The sequence below is a fragment of the Chelonoidis abingdonii genome, chromosome 11, assembly GCF_003597395.2.
Source record: "Chelonoidis abingdonii isolate Lonesome George chromosome 11, CheloAbing_2.0, whole genome shotgun sequence".
Lineage (NCBI taxonomy): Eukaryota > Metazoa > Chordata > Testudines > Testudinidae > Chelonoidis > Chelonoidis abingdonii.
In genome coordinates, this window is record NC_133779.1 from 50,874,671 (window position 1) to 50,888,739 (window position 14,069).

Sequence of the window (14,069 nt, forward strand, 5' to 3'; positions counted from 1 at the left end):
GAGAGCAATCATCTCTCCCCCAAACCCTTCACCTTGTTAGGCTAAACAAGAAAAGTTCCTTAAGTCTCCTCTCTTCAGGTAGATTCTCCATTCCTCTGATCATGCAGATAAGGACTACAGGTTGCAGTTTGAATTCATGTTCCTTAAACATGGAAGACCAGAATAGCACGGTGTTCCAGAAGAGGTCTCACCAGTGCCTTGTATGATGGCAATAACACTTCCTCATATCTACTGGAAATACCTAGTCTAATGCATCCTACGATTGCATTAGAGTTGTCTAAATCAAAAAACCGATCCATGTAACTACAGATTAATTACATAAGCTCTTCATGACTTCCCAATCTTCCATATGGATTATGATAAATAGGGACGTTTGCAGCCACTGGGAGTTCTCAACTGTAGGGGGCTGCTGTAAACTAACCTAGAGCCTCCGTACAATAGATGGAATGGCAGATTGCTAGGACAGTAATGGAAACTCAGCTCATTAGCAAAAGGGTTTGACCTTGTTATAGGAGAAACATGCTGTTAGGCTGGACTTGTATTCCCAAAGGACACACTGAACAGCTGCTTAACTCGCCTTTGAAAGATCTAAAAGGAGTTAAATCACATTTGCTTTCCTCCATTAGCCACTTTGTTACACTAGCAGGGATGTTTCTGCAGCACCATACTTAATCTTAACAACTGAAATAACCGAGTGATGTATTACTCTATAGCTAGTACCTGTCTTGTCGTGGCTCATCAAGACTCACCACTAGCAGACATTTTTGGTTTAGGCATTCTAACAGGAATACTCCAACACAGAGGGCAGCAATAGAACATATGACAGGACACTATCTGGTCTGCCCTGTCGGAAAGCTACCCGAATACCACTGCATGGTGTGAATGAACACACCAGTCTAGTTTCCAGACAGTTAACGCTGTCTCTTTGGCTCACTCCAGTGGGTTTAGATATGACAGCATACTGGGATGCAGGATGACACATACTGTTCTGAGATTTCTCTCTAGTGCTTTAGCACACCAGGGATATGCGAATAGAAATTTTTTTATCTGAGTCTCCTTGCTTTGATTAGCTGACCCTAAATGCTGAGCATCTGTGTTCTCCCCACCCCTATCCAACAGACCTTGTGTTACTGCAAATCATCCCCCTGCCCAAGGAGGGCTGCTGTGCCTTCCTCTAAAGAGGGTAAATCCTACTCCCGCTAGTGCTGGGAGGGAAGCCCTCCTCATGTGGAGGGTGTTTTCACCCCATGTTTTACCATAAGTTTGGTATATTTTAGCAAGCATATGAATGGAAAGAGCCACCTCACCTGAGGAATTTGCTCCCTTCTTCTTCATCATCATCATCATCATCAAAATCAAGCCTGAAAAACAGAAGCGGGAGAAGCAACCATTACCAGAGAGAGTTTCTCCTTTCGAGCTGGTTATCTGCTGTCAGCCCTGCAACTTGCACCTTGGAAAGATGCAGAATTTGTTTGAAGCTAATATTAAAAACCACCCCACATTACAGTAATACTGAGAAGAGCCAGGAAATTCAGATAGCGGGCTTCCCATATGCACTTGCCAGAAATGGAGTATGCAACGGTGCGGAAGGCTATTTGGCATGAGATCACCTTCGTCATGTGTTAACCTCGATTACCAGGTATTGTGGGTGATTCAGAACAGCGAGTGATCTGATAAAGCAGATTCACCTCTACCCCAATAGAACGCCATCCTCGGGAGCCAAAAAAATCTTATCGCATTATAGGTGAAACCACATTATATCGAACTTGCTTTGATCCGCCAAGGCACCAGCCCTGCCCCCTCGGAGCGCTGCTTCACCGTGTTATATCCAAATTCGTGTTCTATTGGGTCGCATTATATCAGGGTAGAGGTGTAGCTCCCTGCACTCCCCACACCCTGATCTGATCCAAGTGGCAGTCTCCAACTGGAGAATTTGGTTTTCACAACTTTAAAAGAGTCACATTTCCTTTAGTTTAAAAAAAGAAAACAAAATAAAAGTTAGTGAAGTCTGAACTGCCCAGTGACATTCTCAGTGACATTAGATGGAATCACTGCAGTAGACAAGGGCCACCATTTTTATTGTGACCACCTTCTGTATGCACGGGAGGGGGGAAAAAAGAGTTATCACTTTGCTTCGTTTCAATTTGGAACCTGGCATGCAGAACCAGCTCAGCTGCATACGAGTCTGTAAGTAAAATGCAAGGAACAAGTAGGATGCAGAGTGGGAGGGACACGTGCTAGAGCAGCGAGCAAAGCTGGTAGGGGAATGTTTTAGTCAGCTTGAAAATAAGAGGACTTTACCAGCAATGGGCATTTTAAAAGAAACTATTCAAGTATGCTTTCCCTGTCCCTTCAACTTGCAAAGGTATTTTAGCAAAATAAAACAGCAGTGCAAGCACTACTGCTATCATAAAGCTCTCCCTACAGAGTCTCAGCAGAAAGGCATTGCAGAAGCATTACTGATCCACTGGCATTCTCCATCCCTTCCCACAGTCTCAGCTTCTGCACCAGCAGAAGTGTTTTCTCCTTTGCAGCTACCATATTTTGGAGCAGACTCCTTATATCTGTGCTTCAGTGACCCACCCCCCGCCCCGTCATTCCCAGCCTTGGATGAAGACATCTTTTCTCTTTGTCCTGAAACTCAACTTCTTGTGACTGCACCCTTTAACTCTAATCGTGTTAACTTGGAGGCATTTGGGAATATGGTTTGCATAAAAGACACAACAAGATAAAAAGACTGAGGGTTTGTCTACACAACTGATGTTTAAGCGCAACGTGGCTGTGTAGTCACGGCTCCTCTCCCAGCACTGAAAAAAAACCACCCACACCTGCGAGGGGAATAGCTCCCAGCTCTGTCTACACTGCCATTTTACAGCGCTGAAACTTTCTTCACTCAGGAGGGTAACCCCACCCCTCCCAGTGATGCAAGTTCCAGTGCTGTAAAACGGCAGTGTAGACAAGGCCTAAACGGAAGTCAAAGAGTAGCTGAAGCGACAGAGGAATAGTTAAATCCTTTCAAAGGGAAGGATGTTTCCTCACTACAAGGCTGATCACTCCTTGCTAGGTTACACAAATTGCTCTGCAAGGAAGCAGACACTGTCTCAGGGAGCTTCCTATGTTTTTAGTGATTACAACTTACCCTGGTCGTCTCTTGTTTGTCCTCTGGACAATGGCTACTCCAGCCTGTGTACCGGGTCCAGGGTTCCCAGAAGCAACTGCTGCACTCAAAGAGGGAACATCTGATGCCATTTCTGAGCAGGAGAGAAAAAGCAATTATGCCAAGTCCCACTAGGTTTCAGATTCTGAAGCACGTTATCCATTAGAAGTGATTAAATCTGAGCCCCAATGCAGTTAAGCCCATAATGTATTTAAATGGGTAGACTTTATACAATGTGCAAGTCAGATTCTCATCGAGCTCTCCTCTTCAGAGCCTGTATTAAGGATCTAAGCACTTGCTGTTTTCATAAGATCAAAAGCTCAGATCGTCAAACTCAAAGATGTTCTCCTTTTAAGGAGGAGGAGGAGCTTGGCGTGGTCATGGATGGAAGTGGAGACTGTCTCAAATACTAGTTGGCCCCACTCTGGTATGCAGAAGGGAGAGGGAAGGAAAGCTGTGAGCTACTAAAATGATTAATACAATTGGGAAAGAATCAAACTCATGTTGGAGCTAGCACTACGAAGTACATTTTCATGCATTTTTCTTATGGACGCTACTTCATAAGGGTGTTGGGCAGTCAACTAATGTTTGTAGAACCCTTTTGAAATCTACACATGAAACATGGTAGAAGAGTGGAGTTTTATTAGGTAAGTAACTGTGCTGAATTGGACCAGGGAGACATCCTGAAACCATACAGTCTCAGAGACAGTTTGAGGATTGAAACACCGGTCACCACTCTTGTTCATTACCTATCCTCAACAACACGGAACAGCAGCAGCTACGGTCACTACCAATCTGGGCTGGATTCAAACTGGTGATCGAGTCAGAAAGATCTGTCTGTCCTTTACGAAGTGATCTAATCCCTGCTTGCTTCTACAGTTCCAGTATAACTTCACACTGAGGAATTATGCTGAAACTCAAAGCTAAACAGCACTGACTTCATCTGACCACAAATATATTAACCATGTGCCTCCATCAAATGGCAGAACAATTGAGGAGAAAGCATATTTGACATAGCAGCATTGTCCCCGTTTTTGGTGCCACAACAATTAACCCAAGAGAAGAGATTTCCTTTTACAGAAAGAAGTGCATAGTATAAGTAAGTTCTTATTAAGGGAAGACTAAGGTTTTTGCTGCAAACCCTCTAGGCCGAAGTAAAGATTCTAACCCGGAGCAACTTGGGAGCACAAGAAAAGAGCCAGATTTAAAATATGCATGTTAGAATTCAAAACCAGTTGAATTATTCACATTTTGTATTGAGCTGAGTTAATTAAATTTAATGAGATTTTTCCTGCCCCTTTCTAACATATTCATGGTTCATTCTCCAAGTAAGAATTGTGTCTAACCATATAAACCTCTAAATGAATATGTTAATTACATTACTTGCTTTAAAAAGTCAGTAACTGCAGTGCCTGCATGGTACAATGTTTCAGTAAAATAGACCAGAGGGAAAAACCGAGATCTTGGGAATACCAAATCTCTAATAAGTTTGTGGTTTTGAGAGAGAAGGACATTCACAATAATAGCATAATGGAAAAAGCATCTACTCATTGTAACAAAGGATCCAACCTGCCTACTGCCCATCATTTGAAGGATTATTGAATCAAATGTCAGCATGGGATGAGTTCACGGTTTGTGTTTTTGTTTTTAGACTGAAAGACTGAAAGCTTTATGATAAGATGCAAATCACACAAACCTCACCCAGAAACAGTTCTTTGGCTAAACAAGGCATACGTTACTCCTCCTATTTAGGACCACTTTTGGAACAAAAAATCTTTTGCCTGTTATTTAATTGGGATAAGCTACATTAGGTTAGAACACAGAAGGGAACCAGAAGAAAGAGAAGAACCGTGGGAGGAAATGATCATGGTCTTCAGAGATTGTGGTACTTGATACTGAAATTAACTTCTATAAAAGGTTCCACACCTGAAATACAAGATGCTCAAAATGGTAACGTGAAAGATTTCAGACATGAATACAACAATTCTTACCTGAAAACAACCTGAAACCTATCAGCAAAGAGCTTTCAAGTTCTTCATTCACAGTTCAAACTATGGGGCCAAGCCTATTAAACATCAACAGCTCTCAACTCTCACATGAGTGGAGGGTTCTCAATTACTTGCAAGCTCAGGCACTGGGTTTGAAAGCAGTCTGCGCACTGGCACTAAGCAGGATTTCCCTGGCCTCAAAGAGGATGGCTCTGTGCCCTAAGCTATTTTATAGATAGGCTCAGAAGGATTAGATTTTTAATCAGTAAATGTCAATTTCACTATACATATGCAAACCAACAAAAAATATTTCCATTAAAATTTACAGATAGGCAGAATAAGAAAATTGCTGCTTGAGAAATAGAATACAATTTATTGAAATATTTTGGATGTTTTCTACATTTTCAAATATATTAATTTCAATTACAACACAGAATACGAAGTGTACAGTGCTCACTCTATTTTTTATTACAAATATTTGCACTGTAAAAAAAGAAATAGCATTTTTCAGCTCCCCCATTAGAAGTACTATAATGCAATCTCTCTATTATGAAAGTTGAACTTACAACTGGAGGATTCTCTGCACCTTGAGGTCTTTAAACCACAATTTGATGACTTCAATAACTCAGGCATAGGTTAGGGATTTGTTACGGGGTGGGTTAGATTCTGTGGCCTGCGCTGTGCAGGAGGTTAGACTAAATGATCATAATGATCCCTTCTGACCTTAAAGTCCATGAGTCTGAGAACTTTAGCATTCGATTTCAGCCGTTTACTTTGTATATTTTGACATACGACATTGACAATTTATAATGTAATGGCTCTAAAACTAACTTTTTGAATCTAAGTCTACCCATCACTAAATAGTTATTTTACGACTCCCCTGACAATTTCCTGCAACAGTGAAAACTTAAATTGGAAAACAAAACAAACAAAAAAGCTTAAAAAACCCATTGATATCCACTGAAATTATAAAAAAAGCCATCATCAACTCTAATTCTGCCAAGCCTATTTATGGAGCACATAGTATGCTTTGTCAAATGGCTAACATCACTGTTCAGACTGGCCTGCTCTATACAGAAATTATGCAAGTGCATTGCTAGCAAGAAAAGTGTTGGCGTACCCGTTCTAGTTACCATGGTTTGAATTGTAGTGTACGTAGGGCACTAGACAGGTATTTATCTTTCACATTTCTATAATGTGTCACCAACCTCTAGGCTCACTTATAACCAAGCTCACTAAACCGTTAACCCCGTGTTAGACAACGCAACCAAAGTAGCTGTTCGCTCCAACTAAAGAATCCCACTGGACTCACCAACCACAGCCAGGGCAAACTGGGCCTTGCAGCATGAAAGGTGAAAAACACTTTCTGTGTGAAAGGGTGAAAAAACACTTCTGCCTCATCAGACCAGCTGAGATGGAGGAGATAGAGGCTGTGTAGTCCAGTGGATAGAACACTGGACTGGAATTCACAAGAGACCCAGCTGAAAGTAATGGGAGTTTTGTCACTGACGCCAATGGGGCCAGGATTTCGTTCCGGGAGCTACTCCTGGCTCTGTCACACCTCCTCTCTGTTTCTCCATTTCCCTTTCCACTTTCTCTTGCCTATTTATACTGTAGGCTCTTTGGGGCAGAGGACTGTCTTACTAGGAACTTGTACAGTGCCTAGCACAGTGGGACCCGGGATCTCAATTACAGCCTCTACGTGCTACTGCAACACAAATAAATTAGTGAGTCTCTGGCAGTTTATAGTACTACAAATACTGCAGGCAGCATATTTTTTTGTTCTCTTGCTGCAATTATACCACACAGCATCACACACTATACAGTACAAGGTTACATATCACTACAGATCGTTACAATAACTGCATTAGCTAGCCAAGAGTACTGTAATCAAGACATCTTGTCATGAACATAAGATCCATCCATCCAGAGTAAAATGAACAGCACTCAGCCACAAATCAATCAAGAAACATATACTACATCTATTGGGCGCGAAATATGAATTATCTATTCCACGACTAGACTAGATTTGGGGGATTTTTAAAGCCATTTTGTGAGAAAAATCACTCCCCACACAAAGAGATATAGGCTAACAACTGTCATTGTTAATAGTCGGAAACATTTTTTGTTATGCATTTGTGCAATAATTCAAGTGACCTGATTTCAAGTAGATTAAATCCTAATATTCCAAAGCATTTTTAAACAATACCTGCAGTTCTCCCCAAACATTTCACCAAAATACACTGCCAGCCTGCATTAGTCTCTTTTGCACCCCCAACCTGAGTTTGGTTCATACCACTGCATAATATCACGGCAAGGCTATGCCAGTTTGTAGAATTTACCAGCAGTGACGGCTTTGTAGAATAACTATTGAGCTTGGCAATTAGCAGAGCCATTATTCTCAGCCTTATCAACAGCATGAGAATTCTGATATAAATAAATACTTTACTATAGCAACGGAAGAGGGTATTTCATTTCTTTTTAATTGACGGCTTACTAAAAGCCCCAAAACTTTGTCAGCATGAAAACCCCATTCTGCAGGTGAATTCAATACGGCAAAGGAGATTAAGGGCAAAGGGCAGTTAGATTCTTACCTCCATTCCCTGTCAAACTTGTATGGATATTTTAAAAATAAAACCCATTCAAAGAATTTTCCCACAAAGTGGTGAGTTCCCGGTGCATCTGGAAAGACCTGGAGCTTCCAGCCCTAAAAAACTTCCTTCCCCTACTTCCTTTCTGGTGACTAGACCACCTACTGCTGCATAAGGCTCTTAAATGTTTTAATTGCCTAAATGTTTGAGGAACACAATAGTTCTGAAATTGATTTAGGTTGTTTGTTTTTTTTAAATACATAGCCTCTCCTGTCTCTAGAGATCTAAAGCCTATAGCACTCAGAGATATCATGTTGATGTTGCTTCATTTGTTTAGTAAATCTAATCCTCGGTTTGAAGGTAATTTAAATCTCGAAGGAGGAGTTTGCTTTTTGTCTAGACTTGTGTATATGTGGCTGCTCAAGGAGTTGTTGGCTTTATGGTGCATGTAATTTTTTCCTGTTTAAACCTTGATATTTGCATTTCTGGAGTTCCTGAAACTCACACTGTATGTCACTGTTCTATTAAGGCGAGATGAACTTCCAGTTAAAGACAGAGGAAGGAAATGACCATATATTTTTAAGACTGATTTACAAGCAAAACAGCAATTTTTATTTATTTATTTTAAACAGACAGATCAGAAAGGAGCTTTCTTAATGTTCACTGCATTTTCAAGGGCCACTGCCAGAACTGTTCTTTTAGCTCTCAGGGCTTCAGGGTTTTTTGTTTGTTTTTAAAAAACAGATGCACCATGTGAATTTGGGCAAGTGACTTTATCCCTTTCCTTTCCCCATCTATAAAAACTGGAACCGCGCTGCACACTTTCCTACCTCAGGGGATAGTTGTGAGGCTTAAGAAAACTCACAGTCCGTAGAATCCCTTGAGATCAGAGGGTAGAAAGTGCTATAGAAGGACTAGTCCCATATTTAAGTGTTAAAGGGATAAAAAAGAGGGGGCTGTGGAAAATCCATTTGTGTTCCCTTCACCTGGGGGGAGGGAACCCTCTTTCAAATTGTGTTAAAAATATGAGAACTTTTGTCATCTGGAAATATTTATATGAACATCATAAATCCCTTTCAAATGTTAAACAAACATCAGGCGCCAGTCTTTTTTCCAATCTTAATCTGAATACAAATTTTATACTGAAATTAGAAGGGAAGTGATGAGACCAAGCCTTGTGGTGCCTTAGGGAACATTAAAGTTATAAAACTATCCAAGAGCCTAGAGGTGAAGGGAGATGGCTGGAGAGACTGAAAAGAAGGACATGGCTAGTGGGTGGGATCAATGGTCACAAGAGAAAAATGGTGGAGTTATGAACTGTTCAGGATGTTGCTAACCTAGAAATGTCTGAAATGAAGGTTGGGCATCCCACTGGCTTCTTCATCTTTTTCAGTCCTCAGCATTGACTTCATTAAGTAGTTTATTATTCTCACTGTATTAAATGTGGAAGCTGCTGACCAATACAGCAAACTAAAAATTAGTGCTTACCAAATGCCGGTGTATGAAGTTTTGACTAAAGCTGCCTATAGATGAAGTAGTAGAAAACAAGCATTTGAGTGCTCTGAAGTAACAGATCAACTGACGCACAATAGCATTATTCTACTGAAGTAAATTGTATACACTGTCGGGAGTTAAGCAGGAAGACAGGAAAGAGTCATATTCTTAAGTGTGAAGAAACCAACTTTCTGCAAGATCAAATGTGTCACTGAGAGAAACTTTTGTCTGTCAAAGTGGAAAAGACAAATCTTCCATGACCCTGCAAACAGGATTTGTTTCACATTATCGTCATCACAGAAACATAGCTAGAATGATAAGATGTAAGTCTTTGTTCCAAGCCTTTCCAGCAGCTCCATTCAGAAGCAATACATGTTTGCCTTCAACACCCATTATATCAAATGAACACCACCAAACCAGGACCACAGAAGAACTAAACAAAAATCAAACGATTCAGAGAAGCTATCAATCTTTTGCATTTCTAACCAATATGACTGACTGCAAATATAAAACACCATAACTTCCATCCAGAACAGGAAGAGGCTGAAACATAACTGATGGACCATGACCTTCTGTTCCTTCCTTCTCTTCTAGCGTTTAAAATTGAATATCCAGATTTGCACATCAATTCTGTTTGCGAAGGAGGATGCCTCAACTGGTGGCAACAAAATGGTGGAATACCACAGAAGTAAAAACTTGAAAGACAGAATGCCTGAATTCAGAACTGTGTACTTTAAGAGATCTGCTCTTGTCAGTTTAGCCAGTTTAGTATCAGTTTTGCGTATTTTAGCACAAGACTTATTTGACTGAAACTTGACAATAGGCTAGGTATGGAAACAGCAAGGAAGTTTACAAAAAAGCTGATCAGTATCAGCTACAACAGAGTAGTATGTTTAGCTAGTTAGAAGACTTGATTATTGCATTCTTCTATTTCACTCACAGAACTGCAAGCTTTACTGTTTGAACAGTGTGCCTGACTTTACTGGTTTGCATAACTACGTTTAAGAAGGAAATTGCATACTAGTGTTGTTTCATTTAAATAAAGCCGAAGTTAATAGGTTCCCCCAGTTTAGGAAAGGTAGGAAAGAAATCACAGCAAACCTGAACCTAAGTAATTGGCAAAAAAACCTGATTACCCTTAAAAGTTACAAGTTTTCCAAATGTTTTGGTCACCTTTAGTATCTCAGGTATATTAAAAAACAGAGCATATTTTTAAAAAATAAAAGAGCTGTGCATTTATTATGAGTCAGGACACAGTTTACACTTTATGAGGCTCCTAGGAAAAGTGACATTAACAAGAATCCAACAACAAATAAACCTTGTACCTTTCACTTTACTGCCAATATTTAAAAAGCAGATATGCACAACAGGGAATGGAGGTTCATAACAAAACTAGAAGGTCAAATATTTGTCCTATTGACCTTAACAGTTTTCCCATAATCCAAATAGATATTACACTTGTAGACTGATTTGAGTAAAGCAAGCCTCATTGTACACTTCCATCCGAAAGGTATTTTTTCCTTTCACTATTCCCTTTTATTCTCAGGATGTTATTCCACCATTCCAATAAAAAAATCTTACCAACAAGCAAAATCTGTCATTAAAAATTATCCTTAAAATACTATGCAATTCTCTTCAGCCGTTTAAATCCTTCTTCCCTTAAGCAATGAAACTTTAAGCTATGGGGGAGCCATAGATTAACTGCTGGGGGACTGAGGGGTGGAAAGATATGGTGCTTTAAGGAGAAATTTAAAATGTGAGAAGTACTTTTTTTAAAATGAAAAGGGGTGCTTCATCTGTAGTCCACTTAGCAATATGTTATTGCTTGCTGCTTAGGTTGAAACACAAGCACTTATGAACAGCAAGGCTAATGTGAAAATAGAGTTAAGCCCAGAAACGTGCACTGAATGTTTCCACTAAACAGGCTTGGGACTCGATTCTGCAAGCTGCTTGGCACAAACATACCTAGCACCTGCAGAAAATGAAGCCAGTCAGGGTCCACAAGGGCACAGTGGTCTTCCTGTGCAGAACTTAAGGATCCGGGCCTAACGCTGAAATTTCTGTGCTTTTAACAAGTTGTAAATTGCAACATTTTGTGACCAGTTTTACCCATCACCACACTCACAGCCTCCTTAATAGGAGGACACTGAGTTAAGCCCAGAAATATGCAGTGATTCACTTGAACTTTGCAGTCCATTTTTTAAGACCAAAGGGGGGGAAAGGGGGGGGGGGTCACCGCTTGCAAGGACAGCAGCTGACAAATAATTTATCTTACAAACATTATCCTTGTGTATATAATGAATGCTTACCCAGAGAGCAAATAATTTTTCCTGTTTACAGGACCAAGCTATTATTGCTCTGCTTGTCAAACTGCAGCCATGCAGTTATAAACATTAACCACGGACAGAAAACTTGTTCCTGACATGTGAATTTAGCAATGTTTAAAGAGTGCCTCTATAATGATAAATATCATCCAACTCAGCAGGATCAAGTTGCGTAAACATTTTGTCATGTGTGAACAATACAAAACATTCATTTGAGTATTTCCTTTGTAGTTCAAAGAAACGTAATTGTGTTACAAAGTCTGGTTTACAAAATGTTTTTTCTCTAGCTTTATCGCGCCAAGCAATTATTGCTGTGGATTTAACTACACCTCTTTTGCTCGTGAAATTGCAAGAGAAAACAATATTCAATACTAAAATACAACAACAGTCTAAGCAGACAAGAAAGGTCTTAATAAGGCCCCAATCCTGCAAATATGTGCATGCTTAACTTTTTACTACTTTGAGGAGTCTCACTGATGAGTTAAGCACATGGGTAAGTATTTGCAGGATCGGGGTCTAAGTTTCAATCTCAGTTGCCATATTCTGACAGAATGGCAACACAAGCATCAATGACTCAATTATGGGGAACTCTAGCTTTAGGTGGTTGTAAAATTTCAGTTCTTTATACGCGAAACCACAACCACGTATTTCTAGACGTCAGCGCTGCACTCTCACCTCAAGATCACCACAAACTAAAGACCGAAGACGATTTCTTAATCCTGAAAGCCACAAAAGGTTACTATACCCAAGTTGTGTTTAGTTGGGATGAAAATGTCATCCTTCAACATTTTATTGAACAGTACTAGATGAACCTGAACTCTGGCAGCCTGAGACCCCTAATCAGCCTCAAGCCACAAATGAGAATACATAAAAACACCACAATTCAAAGGAACACAAGCAGAGGCCCAAAATTCTGATCTGAGTTACAACATTGTAAATCAACAATAACATCACTGACATCAAGGAACTTATACCAGATACACCAATACAAATGAGATAAGAATTTAGCCAGAAATCTACAAGGTATGAGATTCAGTTTTAAATCAGCAAGTATCAGAAGTACCAGATTTCCCCCTACACCCAGACAAAAAGAGCTCCTGTTGTTAATCAGAGTTTACAAAGAGAGAAAGTTAGAAGCTGACTACACACTCCAAACTCATGCCCTTGTGTGCTGTCAGTTTTGCCTGTCAATCAGTTTAGAAATGATGAAATGGGATGTTGTTTTTACTGCTATGAATTACAATAGGCAAAGTCCAAACATTTTGAGCAACAGTAGAGTTTGTTTCTTGCTAAGGCAAAAACAAGTCAACATACAACATAGAAGATCTGGAAATAACACCCCAATATTAGCCATTTAAAAAAAAAAAATCACAAAATAAAAATTCTCTGGAGTGTACCTACAGCACGCCAACCAGTCATGATTTTACAGAGGTTGGGAAAGAGACATAGGTGCCAAGCATACTGTCTGGACTGTATGCAGATGTGGACCTTGAAAGGAAGCAGGGTATACTGAGGCACATGCTAGCCAGCAACACAACCCAACAAGGTGCACGAAACTGAAGTGCAGAAGGAAAAAAATAGGGGAGGATTCATTGGGGTGAGGGGAGTTCAGCCCCACCTCGTGTATTCCCCATTAAAGGCCCCAGCTAAGCCTTCCCCCAAAGCTTAAATATGAGGGGGACCCACACCCACCCCAACTCTGAGGTCTAGAGTTTCTAACCTCCACCACCTTGAGTTCAGACCATACATCCCTGGCACCCCCCCCTCCAATCTAGGTCACCCCTCTCCAGCTTTCCTTCCCCCAGACCCCCACTTCCAGGTCATTCCTACCCCAGCCTCGCATCCCCTCCCCCAGCGCCCCCTCCAAGGCACCCCACTCCTCCCCTCCCAGCCCAGGGAGGGCTGTAAATCCTGGTTGAACGTATGGGCTTGGTTTACAAAAGCGCAGGCTCCTTGGCCAGCGTGATGTGAAAGTGGTAATAATCTCAAGTGGGGCTGGATCGCAGGGGAGGGAACCGATCAAGGGATCTGGAGCTGTTCACTTCTGTTAGGTAGCTGGTTTGAATCTGGCTGAGTTTGGGATCCCAGCGGGGCCTGACGTGTTCCAGTGGACAGGAGTCCACTCCACTCAGCACCGCCAGAATCGGCTTGAGTTATTACTCACCAGTCTGGGAGGTATTGGGTGCTGTCTGAGTCTTGCCCACATGCTCAGGGTTTAACTGATCGTCATATTTGGGTGGGGAAGGAATTTTCCTCCAGGGCAGATTGGCAGAGGCTTTTCGCCTTCCTCTGCAGCGTGGGGCAGGGGTCACTTGCTGGTGGAATCTCTGCAGCTTGAGGTCTTCAAACCACAATTTGGGGACTTCAGTAGCTCAGACACGGGTTAGGGGTTTGTTACAGGAGTGGGGGGGTGAGATTCTGTGGCCTGCGTTGTGCGGGAGGTCAGACTAGATGATCATAATGGTCCCTTCTGACCTGAAAGTCTACGGGTCTGTGGGTCACCCCTCCCCCCCCG

The 14,069-nt window shown here is 41.2% G+C and overlaps 1 protein-coding gene across 3 annotated transcripts in view; it reads right to left on the reverse strand.

The window, feature by feature from the left end:
* ARNT (aryl hydrocarbon receptor nuclear translocator) overlaps positions 1-14,069 on the reverse strand; it is a 39,364-nt gene that overhangs the window by 24,974 nt on the left and 321 nt on the right. For all 3 annotated transcript variants that reach the window (XM_032767939.2, XM_032767938.2, XM_032767942.2), the window contains exons 2-3: positions 3,140-3,251; positions 1,308-1,361 (exon numbers count right to left, since the gene is read on the reverse strand). In XM_032767939.2, coding sequence (XP_032623830.1) covers positions 1,308-1,361; positions 3,140-3,251 — 166 coding nt within the window. The remainder of the gene's footprint in view (positions 1-1,307; positions 1,362-3,139; positions 3,252-14,069) is intronic.